The sequence below is a fragment of the Marmota flaviventris genome, chromosome X, assembly GCF_047511675.1.
Source record: "Marmota flaviventris isolate mMarFla1 chromosome X, mMarFla1.hap1, whole genome shotgun sequence".
In the NCBI taxonomy this organism is placed as follows: Eukaryota; Metazoa; Chordata; class Mammalia; order Rodentia; family Sciuridae; genus Marmota; species Marmota flaviventris.
This window is the reverse complement of record NC_092518.1, coordinates 39,203,554-39,220,294: the sequence shown is the minus strand read 5'-3', so window position 1 is coordinate 39,220,294 and position 16,741 is coordinate 39,203,554. Positions and strand designations below refer to the sequence as shown.

At 36.6% G+C, this 16,741-nt stretch overlaps 1 protein-coding gene across 6 annotated transcripts in view; it reads right to left on the bottom strand.

The window, feature by feature from the left end:
* Positions 1–16,741, bottom strand: part of Jade3 (jade family PHD finger 3) — a 140,178-nt gene that overhangs the window by 33,256 nt on the left and 90,181 nt on the right. For all 6 annotated transcript variants that reach the window (XM_071606358.1, XM_071606357.1, XM_071606362.1 and 3 more), the window contains 2 exons: positions 15,320–15,477; positions 1,536–1,726 (listed from right to left, as the gene is read on the bottom strand). In XM_071606358.1, the coding sequence (XP_071462459.1) occupies positions 1,536–1,726; positions 15,320–15,477 (349 nt within the window). The remainder of the gene's footprint in view (positions 1–1,535; positions 1,727–15,319; positions 15,478–16,741) is intronic.

The following is a 16,741-nucleotide window of genomic DNA, read 5'->3' as shown; positions in this document are numbered from 1 at the left end:
GGGATCGGGAACAGAAAATGGCCAGGAGTAGGAAAAAAACCTGTGAAATCCCAATAAAGTCTGGAATTTAATAACAGTAATATGCCTGTGTTGATTTCTTAGTTTTGACAAATGTACCATGGCAAAGTAAGATGCTAACATTAGGGAACTGAAATTGTGTGAGGTGTACATGGGAACTTTCTAAACTGATTTTCTGAAAATCAAACTATTCAAAAATAAAAAAGTTTATTTAAAATGAGTTAGTTATAAAAAGTATCAAAGGGTCCTTGTCATAGGTGGTTTCATAGGCAGCACTAAGTGATTGCATTATCTACGATGCTACATGTTTTACATGTAACACCATGCACTAAGCCATCAGTTTACTTGATTATGTCCTCATACTCTGATGTTCCATCTGTCAGTCTTTTATTCCCTTCCCTTTGTGGTTACCACCCTAAATTGACCAGCCCCTCTCCTCTTACAGGGGATAGTAAGAGAAGATATAAATCAACAAGTTTAAAAATGCAAGGAATGAGAATTGGTTACTGGCAGAATAACTACTATCACCATGCCAAACTGGATTTAATATAATTTTATTTTTTTTCACTTGCATTTAAATACCAGCCTCAAAAGAAAGAAAAAAAAAGAGAGGAGGAAGAAAAACCATTTATCCTCGAATTGACAATAAACAAATGTGATTCAAACAAAAATGAAATCAAATGCATTCTTTATCATATCTCATATGGAGACTTAAAAATCACCTACAGTTCCACAGGAAAACTTGACCTACACTCTGCTTAGACTGAAACAGGTGAACAAAAGGTTTAAGTGTGAAGTGAGTCTCATTTCAGCCTAGCATTTCCCAGCACTGATTATATGGTACTGTCTGGTAACATTTACTTTCAAATTATTGTTATGCTTCTTTCCAAATTTTTGTTTGTTTTAATAAATATAGTAAAATGTTTATTTCATTTATAAAAATTGTATGGTAACTCCAGAACTCAATGGAGGAAACTAAGAGCTGCTTGGAAGATGTTTCTCCCTAGATCTGCCATTTTTCTTTTGGGCAGCAAAATTATAAGTCTAGCACTAAGGGGTACTGTTCATAGCAATCAATTAGTTGTAATGGTGGTGTTCAATGCTAAAGTTGGAACTTCTCTCAAACACCTGGCACATGTATCTTTATACCTGACCCTGCTCACCGATCAGAGTACTTTCCAGGGCCAACACAGGAGCTCAGAATCCTTCTTAACCAAAGTCTGATCAGCCATGACCACAGTCACACTCGGCACTGGGAAACAATCTCTAAACCTATATGCCATCCTTGACCTGTGTTATTTACCTTGAATGAGGAAAGAAAAGGTCAGATTTAAATGTCATTGCTGTTTCAATACATTTATGCATTTGAAGACATACCTCATAAAGTAAGATCAAAGAAAAAAAAGGCCAGAAAAGAAAGAAAGGGAACAAGATGAAACCAAGTTAAAGGGTTGTAACAACTTAAAAAAACTCATGAGTTGAATCAAAGGACAATTACTTGTGAGAAAATAACTTACCCATTTCTACGAGGTCTTCATTGAGTTCCTGAAGCCAGAAGATGTCCATGTCATCTAGGTCATAGCGGCATGTAGATGCTGCCAACTCCAGAATGTTGATGTAGCCAGGCTCTGTAGTCTCTGGGCTGGAGCAACGGATGTACTTTCGGGGTCGAACAAAGAGAACCTCTTTTGCTTTCTCAGATATAACCCTAGAAAAGCAAGAGGAAGACATTGGTTGATCAATAGATGACAGGTTCCAGGCACTGACTGGATGAGTACAATAATACTTAGGCCATGACAGTGGAGCTAGATGCTCTCCCTTTTCTTCCATTCCCTGCTTTGCCCTCTGAGAAATAGGGCAGATTCCTTTCTAGGAAGCAAATGGTTCTGCAAATTGAGTTTTGTCATCTGCTGTGAAACACTGATACTTTAATGATATTAATGACACAAATAAGAAGTTTAAACCCTCATTTCTAGAACTATAGGATTTGAACCTAATTCAAGAATTCAAAATTGATAAGCATCATTCATCCTCATGGATCCTGGGATCTGACAAGCATTCATCCTAATAAAATGTTGTTGCATTATTGTGTGTTCTTGGTACAGTAGTCACCAAATGTAATTAAAAGGGGAAAACTGAGAGATGGTGATATCTGCATAAAGGCACAGCTAGATCCCCAACCAAAGATATAGTTCAGTCAAATTCCTGATTTTCTACCACGGAAACAATACTGGATGGTGGTACAGAGCATGGACTTTAGATTCTCATGGGCCTATTTTTTCTGCCATTCACTTGTATGGTGATCTTGGGCAATTGATTTGCATAAGGCTCAGTTTTCTTAGCTAATAGGTAGGGATAAGAATGATAAATTATGATAAAAATAATAATAAATACCAAACTTGTATTGGTTATTATAATTATATGAAATAAAGTGTTTGGCATAGTATATAGTAAAAACTTAGTGTTCAATAATGTCAGTAATTATTATACTTATTATTTTCACTACACAAATGAGTTAAGTCAAGAGGCTATGGAGTTACAAAAACTGAAAGTATTTCACAACCATAAACAGCAACCATTAAGTCTGAGCTAGGGTAACATAATGGAATGAAAAATTCCTACTCTTACATCAACTTGCAGGCCTGAGCAAACACATACTTCCTCTTACCCTTCTTGACACTCAAAAGCCAAAGGAAACCAAACAAGGGAAAAATGGAAGTTTTTTTTTGTGTCAACAACTTATTCTATAATTGATGGTTTAAATACCATGTGAGGCATTAGAAAATATAACCAGGAGGAAATATGGATTATTAAATTCCTGGCAACTTTTTTTTTTCTGGTACTAAGGATTGAACCCAGGAGCACTCTAAGTCCCTAGCCCCCTTTTTTGGTAATCTTTACTATTTATTTATTTATACAGAGCCCTTCAATAGTTTGAATTACACAAATTGAATTTTTTCTGAAATTATAAATATGCTTTAGCAGTGGTGATTTTGATTTAAACTTTGTACATGTGAACATTATGGTTCAGGAGCACACAGAGAGGAAGCATTGTATAAAGAAATGAGCATACTGTGCAATCTTTTAGGGTTTTTTTTTTAACCATACGATTTATTTTTATTTTTTTAGTCATACATAACAGCAGAGTGTATTTTGACATATAATACATACATGGAATGTACATACATCAATCATAATGTCTATTTTATTCTGCTGCCCTTCCTATCCCCCCTACTCCTTCCCTCCTCTCCCATCCTTTTTCTCTATCCAATCTAATGTGACACACTTGTTTTTCTTTTTCTCATCACAACATCATATATGTATTCTGTATAACAATGCCTAGCCGTTTTTTAAAAAAAAATATTTTGAGACAGGGTCTTGCCACATTGCTGAGGCTAGTCAAACTCTTGATCCTCTAGCCTCAGTTTCCTGGGTTGGTGGGATTACAGGCCTGCACCACTGCACCCAGTAATCCCTGTTAATTTTAAAGAACAGGGTGGGTTATCTTAAAACAAACAAACAAACAAACAAAAATCCCCCAGAAATAGGCATAGAGGTCATCATAAAATAACGAAAATTATTTCTCTGGAAGACTTCTGAACCTAGTTCTACTCTGGAGTCATTTATTTGTAGAAGGATTCATAAACATAAACATAATCCTAAGAATACATATAAATATATATAGGCATAGTCCACCCTATAAATATTGAATTGATATTTCCTTTGAAACATTCTTCCAAAAGCCTATTATTCCAATTAATGTTATCTTGAATGGTGTAAATAATTATACACATTTGTATATTTTAATTTTACTACCATATAAAGTTTTTTTTTAAAGCTAAAGGCAACAAATATTTGGGAACAAATGAAGAAACCTCAAATATTGACTAAAGCTAAAAATTTGAAACTGCTATCAAAGGTCTGTTTCTAACGGAAATGAACACAACTGAAAAGGACAAGACACACATGAATTCTCCAGAAACTATGAGATTAAATACGCAGTGCTTCTTTGGTACATAGCTTACAAAGTAATAATATCCAAATTTGTTTCAAGATTTGTCTTTTTCTAAAAAAGAAGACTATTCATAGCTAATGATTTGTTTAAATTGTCTCAAGTTGTACATGGGAAAGGTAGACTATAAATGGTTTTGAATTAAACTAATGTGTTTATGAAGTTCCTGGAAAAAAATCAAAGGAGAATATATTTATGACCTTGGGGTAGGCAAAAATATTTTAAATAAAACGCAAATGCCATTAACCACAAAAGAAGAGACTGAGCTGGCACGGTGGCACACACCTGTAATCTCAATGGCTCTGGTGGCTAAGGCAGGAGGATCTCCAGTTCAAAGCCAGTCTCAGCAACTTAGTGAGGCACTATGAAACTCAGTGATACCCCATCTCTAAATAAAATACAAAACAGGACTTGGGATGTGACTCAGTGGTTGAGTGCCCCTAAATTCAATCCCTGGTACCCCCTCCCCCAAAAAAACAAAGAGATTAAAAAAATAAACTTCTTCTGGTTATCAAAAGACATAATTAAGAGGGGGAAAAGGCAATTCATGGAACAGACAATATTTATAATTACATAGACAAAAGAGGACTTATATCTACAATGTATGTAAACACTTGCAAATCAATTAGAAAAAAAATAAGACAATCTGGGACTGGGGTTGTGGCTCAGTGGTAGAACACTCGTCTGGCATGTGTGAAGCATTTGGGTTCAATCCTCAGGACCACATAAAAATAAATAAATAAAATAAAATGTTAACAAAACAAAACAAAACCAAGACAATCCAATTAAAATCCAGACAAAAGACTTTAGACACTTTAAAAATAAGGCTATCCAGGGGCTGGGGTTGTAGCTCAGTGTTTGAGCACTTGCCTCACTACGTGGGGCACTGGGTTCAATCCTCAGCACCACATAAAAAAATAAATAAAATAAAGATATTGTGTCCTTAAAAAAAAAAAAAAAGGTTATCTATATGGCAAACAAACTTTTTGTTATTGTACCAGGGACTGAATCCAGAACCCAGGGGTATTTTACCACTGAGCACATCCCAACCATTTTTAATTAAAAAAAAAATTGAGACAGGGTCTTACTAAGTTGCTTAGGGCTTCACTAAGTTGCCCAGGCAGGACTCACAAACTTGTGATCCTTCTGACTCAGCCCCCTGAGTCTCTGGGATTATAGGTGTGCACCACCACAACTATATGGCAAGCAAACTTTAAAAGGCTTTCAACCTCATTAGTTATCACAAAAATTGAAATTACAATAACTCATCTATCAGAATGGCTAAACTTTAAAAGACTGACTCAAAATTGACAATACTAAGTGTTGTTAAGAAAGTAGAACAAACAGAACTCTCATAAACTGCTGGTGGGAGCATGAATTGGTATAACTTCATTGGCAGCAGATATTATAGCTATCAGGTATAAACAGTTTGACACACACTTTTATGACCTAGCAAATCCACTTATAGGCACTTAACAAATATGTACACAACTATGTACCAAAAGATGAACAAAAATGTTTGCATTAGCTTTTTTTTGTAGCTGAAAACAGGAAACAACCCAAGTATCCATTGAGAACAGAATGGATAAATTGTGGCACGTTCACACAACAGAATGTGACATGGGGCTGGGGATGTGGCTCAAGCGGTAGCGCGCTCGCCTGGCATGCATGCGGCCCAGGTTCGATCCTCAGCACCACATACTAACAAAGATGTTGTGTCTGCCAAAAACTAAAAAAAATAAATATTAAAATTCTCTCTCTCTCTCTCAAAAAACAAACAAACAAAAAAAGAATGTGACATGTTATGGTTTGGATCTGGATTATCTCTCCAAAGTCTCAGCTGTTGAAGGCTTGGTCCCCCATGCAGCAAAGTCCAGAGGTGGTACTTTTGCAAAGTGATTTAGATCACAAGGGCTCTGCTCTGATCAGTGGAGTAATCCACGGATAATTAAATGGACTACTGGGAGGTGATGGAAATTGTATTCAGGTGGGGGATATGATTGGAGGGAATAGGTTATTAGGGGTATGCCTTTGGAGACTGTATCTTGGCCTTGATCCCTCTCCCTTCCTTCTGGCTGCCAAGAGTTAAGCAGCTTTCCTCAACCATGTTCTTCTGCCGTGATGTTTCTGCCTTAGAGCCAGCCGGCAACGGACAGAAACCTCTAAAACCATAAGCCAAAAATGAACCTTCCCTACTTTCAGTTATTGTCAGGTCTTTTGGTTATAGGAATGAAAAGTTAACTAACACAACACAGAAGTGAAAATTAACAAACTACTAATACTGTTGTATTATAATGAACAAAACAATCCAGTCTTGAATATATAATGTAAAACTCTATTTATATGAAGTTCAAAAACTGGCACAACTGTTACCTAGGGTGAGGAAGGTCAGTTACTGACAGGGAACAGAAGGAGAGCTTCTAGGGCATTGGTCATTTTCTATTTTTAAAAAATATTTTTTTCTAGTTGTTGATTGGCCCTTATTAGTTTTTTTTTAAAGAATCTAATCTTTATTTTATTTTTTGATGTTGTTTATGTGGTACTGAGGATCAAACCCAGGGCCTCACCAGCACTAGGCAAACGCTCTACCACTGAACCACAATCCCAGCCCCTCATTTTCTATTTTTTGATCTGGATGGCAGTTAAAATGAATCTGTCTACTCTATAAAAATTCATTGAGTTATACAAATATGTTTTGTGTAATTTTTGTGAGTATATCATATTTCAATGCAAAGTTTTTAATAATGAACATTATAATGGTGATGCCACCACACTCATCTTTCCACATATATTTCGAACTAAAGGTCTGAATATAAGGACTAAGTCTGACAATAAAAAACATTATATGGGCTGGGGCTGTGGCTCAATGGTGGAGCGCTCATCTCAAAGTGTGAGGCCCTGGGTTCGATACTCAGCACCACATAAATAAAAAATAAAGGTATTGTGTCTATCTACAACTTAAAAAAAATTAAAAACATTATAGGCTGAAATGGTAACACCAAATGCAAGAAGATACATGGGTAAAAAGTGAATAATGCAAACTTCCAAGGAGAAATTACTGTATTTATAACAATAGATGGTAATTATGAAGATCAGTGAAAAAAAAATATTACTTTTTGATTTTTTTTAAAAAACACAGCTTTGGGCTAGGGATGTGGCTCAGTGGTAGAGTGCTTGCCTAGCAATCATGAGGCCCTGAGTTCAATCCCCAGCATTGAAAACAAACAAAAACATAGCTTTAATATCTTCAAATATATATAACATTGCTACAGCTGGAGGAAATCCCGGGATTATCCATGGGTAAATTTTTTTTCAGCCACTATGTACTAGGTATGGAGAAAATCTTTGAATGACCACCTGACAACTGACCAAATTAACAAAGGCTCAAAAGCCCAGAGGTCTGAACAATTTTATCAGGATGAGGTAAGTGCCGATTTCAATTCAGATGTTTGAATGTAACTAAATATTATAATATATAATATTATAATAACTTTCTAGATGACTGGCCTTTGTTGGAAGGACCCACAACCACATCTGTTCTGCAGAAAGATGGCCTATTTATCTGTTCTTCATGGTAGGCCATAGTGGCTAGAACACCACTATCTCTGGCCCACATGGACACTGTTATGCCACTGAGGAGGCAATAAAAAAGAAACTGCCACTACTTTCACTTGATTTAAGGCCTCCTCTAATGTCATATGCAAAGTGATCCCTCAGTATCCCTTTAATTTATCTAAATATTTGGCAGGTAAAGACTATGCTACAAAATTTTCTAATGTGTATATGAGAATCATTTGTTAACAATACAGAAACTACATAAATACCACAACACTACAGATTTTCTGAAGGCTTGAAATAAATGAATTAAAAACTAGATAGTGGCCCCTTGTAAAAATATCTTTAGGAGTAGTTTTCTAACATGTCCCTTGGTAATATTTTTTTTCAGTGCTGGGGATGGAACCCAGGGTCTTACACATGCTAGGCAAGTGCTCTACCACTGAGCCACAGCCCTATTCCTCTTGGGAGAATTCCGTTTTTGTGCATGTGGTACTGGGTGCTTTACCACTGAGCTACATTCCCAGTCATTTTTTATTTTTATTTTGAGACAGGATCTTGTTAAGTTGCTGAGAGTCTCACTAAAATGCTGAGATTGGCCCAAAACTTGTGACTGAGTTACTGGAATGATAGGTGTGTACCACCATGCCTGGCTTGGAGTATTCTTGATGAGTCTTTCTTTTTATCAGAACCTGGACATTTTGGGTATTATGAAACTCTGGATCTTATTTAAAACATCATTTTTGGCTGGTTTCCTATGATACTACTGTGGCTGAAGACAGGGGTGGAGCTGGAAGATATTGTCTTGTTATTGTCAGGTGGCTGTAGAAATTCTAGTTTATATTTGGCCTCTGTCAACATCCAAGGGTGGGGAATCCCTATTACTGTTGGGCGAGGCTGGGAATTCTGGCTTCCACTAGGCCTCCAATGATACCTCCCTTACTGGGATTGGTAAAAATGCCTTATAGCAGTCTATGTATGGCTTTCACTGATACTATGGAAGAAAAAAGTGTCATTATTGCTGGGAAGATGTGAAAATATGGATTTTCCAATAATTTTCCTTTGACACAACCCCTGATCCAGTGCCAGCATTACTGCAAGGCGGGTTGAGGTGACCATCTAGACTCTCTACTGCATCTTTTCAGGAGACAATTGGGGTGGCTGTTTTAATAGTTTGGATTTGAAATGTCCCCAACCTCACCAAAGTCTTGGTCCTCAGCTGGTGGTGCTGTTAGTAGGTGATGGAAATTTCAGGAGGTGGGGCCTACTCAGAAGAGGTAGGCCACTGGGAAAATCCCATTGAAGGGTTAATTTTATCCCCAGCCAGTTCCCATCTCCCATCCTCTGCTTCCTAACTACCATGAGGTGAGCAGCTCTGCTCCACCCTGTGCTCCCTACCATGATGTTCTGCCTGGCCAAAGGCTCAAAATGATGGGACCACGTAAGCAAGGACTGAAACTTAAGCCAAAATACATCTTTCCTCCTTCAAATTGTTTTTCTCAGGGACTTTGTCACAGTGACTGAAAGCTGACTAGCAGGTGTTTTTCTGTGGTGTTTGGCTGCAGATAAGCAGATATTATCTAAAAGTTTTCTAGCAGGCTTTCTTAGCTTTATTGTTTGTCTTTGCTAGTTGGTGATTCTGGGTTTTGCTACCGTATCTAGCACCAAGTCTGGGAACAAAAAGAAAACCCAGGGAACATACATTGGTGTTGTTCTTTAAGGCTCAAGGGTTCTAGCTGTTCTACCTTCTTTTATTGTCCATTCAAAGACTTAGGTGTGTGTTACATAAAATGCTCAGGGTCAGGGTTTTTAGTTGTATTTAGTAAGGGCTATAGGGAGAAGTACATCTACTTCATCGTTCTGCAAGTGGAAGTTTGGCTAAGATTGTTGCATTTTAAAATGAAAACAATAGAGAGAATATCATGAAAAATTCTATACACATAAATTTGACAGGGCTGGGGCTATAGCTCAGTGGCAGAGTGCTTGCCTGGCACAAGAAATCTCCAGATTCAAAGTATTTCACTGGAGAATTCTATCAAATGTTTAATGAGAACATACATTCTATGCAATTTCTTCTAAACAACAGAAGGAGGGAATACTTCCCAACTAATTTTATGAAGCCAGTATCAGCCTGATATGACACCAGATAAGAGTATCATAAGAAAAAAAACCTACAGGTCAATATTCCTCAGGAACATAGAAAAGTTTTCAATAAGATAATGTTAGCAAATTAAATCAAGAAGTATACAAAAAAAGAATTCTAGGGCTATGGTTGTGGCTCAGCAGTAGAGTGCTCACCTAGCATGTGCTAGGCCCTGGGTTCGATCCTCAGCACCACATAAAAATAAATAAAATAAAGGTATTGTGTCCAACTACAACTAAAAAAATAAATATTTAAAAAAAGAATTCTAAACTCTTGAGAAAGTAAGTTATGAATTGTGTCTTATACCCCTCAAAATTCATATGTAGAAGCCCTAACCCCAAAGTGGCTGTGTTTGAAGACAGGTCCTACAGAGGGGTAATTAAGGCTAAATGAGCCCATAAGGGTGGGGCTTGAATCCAATAGAACTGGTAGTCTTTGTGTGTGTGTGTGTGTGTGTGTGTGTGTGTGTGTGTGTGGTACTGGGGATTGAACTCAGGGCCTTGTGCATGCTACACAAGTACTCTATAACTGACCTATATCCCTAGCCCTTTTTATTTTTGAGACAAGGTCTCACCAAGTTGATGAGGCTGGCCTCAAACTTGTGATCCTCTTGCCTCAGCCTCCTGAACAGGTGGGATTATAGGCATGTTCCACCACACTTTGTGGCTCTGATAGGCTTATTGAGAAAGAAAATATCTCCCTCTATCTGCACCTGCTCCAAAGAAAGGCCATATAAGGAAGTGGAAAACAAGGAAGGGGACCCTCAACAAAAACTTCTGGTCTTTGATCAGGGACTTTCAGCCATCAGAATTTTGAAAAATAAATTTCTGTTGTTAAAGACACCCAGACTGTGGTATTTTATTCTGGTAGCCCAAACTGCCTAACACATGGGACTTTATTCCAACAATGCAAGGCTGGTACAATGTTTGAAAAATCAATTAATGTTATTCATAATATTAATAGGTTAAAGAAGACAAATCACATAATCATATTATTTGACACAGAAAAAGTATTTGACAACATCCAGTGTCTATTCATGATAAAACTACAACAAATTAGCAGAGGTGAAATTTCTAAACTTGATAAAGAAAATTTATTTAAAAAAACCCTATAGTTAACATCAGACTGAAAAACTGAAAGATTGACTGCTTTCCCCCTAAGATTGGAAACAAGGGAAGGATGTCTGCTCTCACCACTGTTATTCAGTATGTTATATTGGAAGTTTTAGTTACTGCAATAGGCAATAAATAAAATAAAAGGTAAAGAGATTGATAAGGCAGAAGGAGAACAATCCTTATTTTGGGGTGACATGATGGTCTACATAGAAAAATTTTAAGGAGCTGCATACAGCGGCACACACCTGTAATCCCAGTGACTTGGGATGCTGAGGCAGGAGGTTCACAAGTTCAGCCTGGGCAACATAATGCGACCTTGTCCCAAAATAAAAACCAAAAAGGGCTGGGAGTCTAACTCTGTGATAAGAGTGTCCCTGGGTTCAATCCCTTGTACTACAAAAATCAAAAGAAAAAAATAATAAAAACAAAACTACATAATTCAGCCCAGTTGTAGGAATATAAGATGAATGTACAAAAATTCACTGTAATTGTATATACTAGCAATGAACATATGGAAACTGAAAATTATAATTACAATACCATTAAATATTGCTCAAAAATTAACATTTAATTTAAATCTAGCAAAACATACAGGACTTGTTTGCCGTAAACTACATAATGCTGATGAAAGAAATCATAGAAGATCTAAATAAATGAGAAATTAGAAGGCTTGACATTGTAAAGATGTCAGTTTTCACCAAATGTTATATAGGTTTAACTCCTATGAAAATTCAGCAAGGTTTCTTATAAAAATTAAAACAGCCACAGCAATTTTGAAAAATGAAGAATAAAGTGGGAGAAATCAACTCATATGATTTTGAAACCAGACCTAAACCTTACATCGTATACAAAATTTATTCAAAATGGATTATGCATTTCAATGTAAAAATATAAAACTATAAAACTCTGTTATGTGTGTGTGGTGCTGGGGAATGAACCTAGGGCCTTATGCATGTCAGTCAGTCATAAGTCAGTTTTATGCATCCCCAGCCCTAAAACTGAAATTCATAAAAAATAGGAGAAAATCTTTGGGATACACAGATAGATGAGGAGTTCAAAGAGATGACATTAAACACACGATTTAAGCTGGGGACAGTGGTGTAGTAATCCAAGTTACTTAGTAGGCTGAGGCAGGAGGATTGCAAGTTTGGGGCCAGCCTTGGGAACTTAGCAAGATCCTGTCTCAAAAATAAATCAATGAAAAGGGCTGGAAATGTAGCTCAGTGGTAAAGCACCCCTGGGTTAAATCTCCAAGACAAAAAAATTAAATAAACACTCCAATTACAAAATGGGCCAAAGATATGAAAATACATTTCACCAAAAGGATATATGGGGCTGGGGTTGTGGCTCAGTGGTAGAGCGCTTGCCTCGCACATGTGAGGTACTGGGTTCGATCCTCAGCACTGCATAAAAGTAAATAAATAAAATAAAGGTATTGTGTCCATCTACAACTAAAAAACATTTTTAAAGGATATATGGATGGGAAATTAGGAAACTCTGTCAAAAACCTAGACTTGGGGGCGTAAGTGCATGCTTATAAAACCAGTGACTTGGGAGGCTGAGGCAAGAGGATCTAAAGTTTGAGGCTAGCCTGGCCTCGGAAACATAGCAAGATCATCTCTAAAAATTAAAAAAATTTAAAGGATTGGGAATAAAATTTAGTGTTAAAGTGCCTCTGGGTACCAAATAACAACAACAATAACAAAAACAACAACAACAAAAAAATACCCTAAAGACTTAGATCGTGTCTGTAAAAGGCCTGTTTTGGAATAACTGCACAGCATGGGGCAAAATAAATGGTCTAAATATAGATAGTACTCAAAAATGTTAACTGATCCAGGTGTGGTGGCGCACGCTTGTAATCCCAGTGGCTCAGGAGCTGAGGCAGGAGGACTGAGAGTTCAAAGCCAGCCTCAGCAATAGCAAGGCGCTAAGCACTCAGTGAGACCCTGTCTCTAAACAAAATCCAAAAAAAAAAAAAAAAAAATAGGGCTGGGATGTGGCTCAGGGTGGAGTGCCCCTGAGTTCAATCCCTAGTATTCCCCACAAAATGTTAACTGAACTTATTTGCTTTTGAAGATTAAATGAAGTAATATTAAAAACTAATTCTTCATCAATGTTCTAATATCATTTCATACCATACAGATTTTTCACATTTTATTAGTGAATTTTAATTATGCAGAATAATGGGTTTCATTGTGACATTATATGTGCAGAAAAATTTTGATCATACTCATCTCCCCCTCCCCCAATCCCCTCTTCTTCTCTAATTGTCTCTGTTTTTCAAGTTGTCTTTCTTTTTTCCCCTAGAGCCTACATATGAGGGAAAACATGTGATACTTGTTTTTGAGTCTAGTTTACTTCTTTTAACATTATGATCTTCAGTTTCATAATTTTCCTGCAAATGACATGATTTCATTCTTCTTTATGGCTGAATAATATTCCATTGTGTATATATGACACACTTTCTTTATCCATTCATCTACTGATCAGCATCCTAGGCTGATTCTATACCTAGGATATTGTAAATTGTGAGATGAAAGGCCTGAGTCTGCAGGTATCTCTATAGTATGTTAACTTTAATTCCTTCAGGTATATACCCAGGAGAGGTATAACTGGATCATATGGCTAAAAACAATACATTCTACCTAGCAAGTGCAACCAGGTCCAAATTTCATTAAGGAATTTAATATGATCAATAATTTAATATTCTGCTTTGTCCAATTAAAATTAAGGGTTCATATGACAGGGAAAGAACTATGGGAAATAGAAGAGATTCAGCAAAAATTCATGGCACTTAAAATGGTTAAGTATTCTGAATTCTCAGGACAAATATTATAGCACCAAAGTCTCATATGAATTAAGGAGTGCATCTCTCTCCTTGTGAGAGAAGGCTAACTCTTTCAGTCTCTAAATTTAGTCTTTTCTAAACTGTTGCTCTATTCTTGTTACCTGACTTATTTGATAGATATTATTTTTTTGTGTGTGGTGCTAGGGATTGAACCCAGGGCCTTGTGCATGCAAGGCAAGCAACTCTACCAAGTGAGCTATATCCCCAGCCTGATAGATACTATTTTTAAAGTGGTACAATGGACATCTTCCATTTAAGTTGAAAAATTAAAATCACTGCCATTGTACAGATAATTGATATTGACTTGGAGTGTCAATGGAATGGGGATTGTTAGCTCAGCACCAGGGCTGCTACAGTTGTACAAAAATACAGACAGCAAAGACAAGAAAATGCTCAACTCTTGTGTTCATTCATGATGCTATTCTGATTTTTAGGAGGGAGGAGAAAGTGTTGATGATGAACTAGTGAGGCATGGGACATGTTTTGAGCAAGGCTCTGAAGCTTTCTTTAACAGAATGTGGATAGCCTCTTGTGGGAGGGACAGCCTGGGCCCTGGTTTCTAGAAGTGATTCAACAAGCAGTTCTGGAGGATAAAACCTGGTGCTGAGAGCAGAAAATTCAAGGATGTTTATCTCTGTCCTTTAAGAACCTAACGTGGTAGAAACAGATCTACAATGAGATCAACTATTTCTCATAGTAACTAGCAGGTCCTACCAGCCCCTCTACCTGAAGCTGTATGATCTACTTATTCATTTCTTCATTCACTCAAACTTTTAAAAAAATTTTTGTAAATATTTATTTTTAGTTGTAGTTGGACACAATACCTTTTATTTATTTATTTATATGTGGTGCTGAGGATCGGCCTTGCACATGCTAGATGAACGCTCTACAACTGAGCCACAACCCCAGCCCTCATTCACTCAAACTTATATTTAATATTTCACTTCATAATAGCCATTATGTGAAGCATTGGGAACACAAAGACAAGTAAGACAAATGGCTTCCCAAAGTAGCCATTATTTCTGAGGAGCTGAATTTATACTTTTTCTGGCAGAAAAGTCCTTTTCTTTCCACAAAACCAAAGACCACTCATACTTCAACTTCTTCTCAAGTCTTTGCAAATGAAGGCCATATGCTTATAGTCAATCCAATTATTCCAATACTCCCCTTTCATTTGGGCTTATGCATTTTAGAAACTGTAGGCTTTGGCCCTCTATTGATGCCATCACTATGATGACCCTATTATATGAAGCAACTTCCCAAGGGAAGGTTATTAACTAATGCTCTATTTCTCTAATAAATGCTATTGAATATTGACTAATAAATGCTATTGAATATTGAATCAGACTTGAAAATCTTGCTCTTCAAAACCCTACCATCATTTCAGATTGAATTTCCAACAGTTTCATCCTATGAATGGGCTTGCATTATGTTCTTGAACAAATGAGTTTTACTTTAACTACAGATCCACCATGACCTGGTATAATGTATCTTAGTGAATTGGTAAGCATGTTATGTGACTTTGCATTATGTATGTGTAATTAGTCACTCTTTCTCCCCAAGCAGCATACAAATAACATTAAGAGCATTAATTCCCTAAGTCAAAGGTACAAGCATGCAAATACCTGACAGAAGGCTGTGGAATACTGTCTGGACTGGCTGGTACCTGGACTCCCTTTTCCCATTCTTCTTTCCACGTGTCCGAAAAGAGATAATAGCTGTCAGGATTGACGTGATGAGAATCTGGAATTTTCATGGCACTGATGAGGTCCTTCCGGAATACCTGGGAAGATATTGCACATGCCTTGAGAAGTTAGTTCATAACTATGGAACTAATACCATTTAATGTTCTCCTTTTATTTTTGTATTTTAGGAACTGTGATTAAACCCAGGGGCCCTTTACCACTGAGCTACATTTCCAAGCCCTTTTAATTTTTAAAATTTGAGACAGGGCCTCACTATGTTGCTTAGTTGGTCTTGTTAAGTTGCTGAGGTTGGCATCAAATCTGTGATCTTCCTGCTTCAGCCTCCCAAGTTGCTGGGATTATAGGTACAAGCCACCACACCCAGCTAATATTCTCCTTTTAAAAAGGCCATCCCATGTCCTACTTCCTAAATAGTCAGACCAACTTCTGTTTGAAAAGTTTTGAAGAACTGAAGGGTAGCTAAGCTTTTTTGGACTTAATAAAGAGTAAAGGAGTCATTCCTGAATTATTTTCTTGGGCTTATTAAATTTAGATTAACAATATAAATTACTCTAAGACAGTTTGCATCAAATAATCCTTAACTCTCTTAAACTAAGAAACAAATATTAACTGATAACTTATAATTGTTTATTTGGCCATTGGCTCATTTACTTAGAAATAATTCTACACCTATAGAAACATTACAAAAACAGTACAGTGTTCCTGTACATCCTTCATTTAGTTTTGTCTAATATTAACATTTTAAATAATCCAAGTACAATGAGCCAAACAAGGAAATTAACATTGCAATACTACTAACTAATCTATAAATTTTACTCAAATTTCACTAGTTTTCCCTTCAATGTCCTTTTGTTCTAGAATTCAACCTAAGACCTTACATTGTAATAGTCATATATCTCTTGGTATCCTCCAATTTGTAAATTTCTCAGTCTTTTGTCTGTCATAACTTTGACATTTGATGAATATTGATGATGTATTTTGTAGTATATCCTCCCAACTGGGGATTGTCTGATGTTTTCTCATGATAGATTGAGGTTCTATACTTTGTGCAAGAATACCACAGAAATAAAGAGTCTTCAATCCATTATTACATCAGGAATGTATGATGTTGATGTGTTATTTCTGGTGATGTTAAACTTGGTCATTGGTTCAGGTAGTGTCTTGTTGGTTTCCTCCAGTGTTAGGTTACTATATTTCCCTTTGTAATTAAATACCTTAGAGAAGATAATTTGAGACTATATTCTGTTTTTCCTCAAATTGCCATGGACTAACTTTAGAGTCCATTGGTAGATATCTTGCCTCCAACAATTATTACTATGGTGTTCTAATAGTGATTTTCTA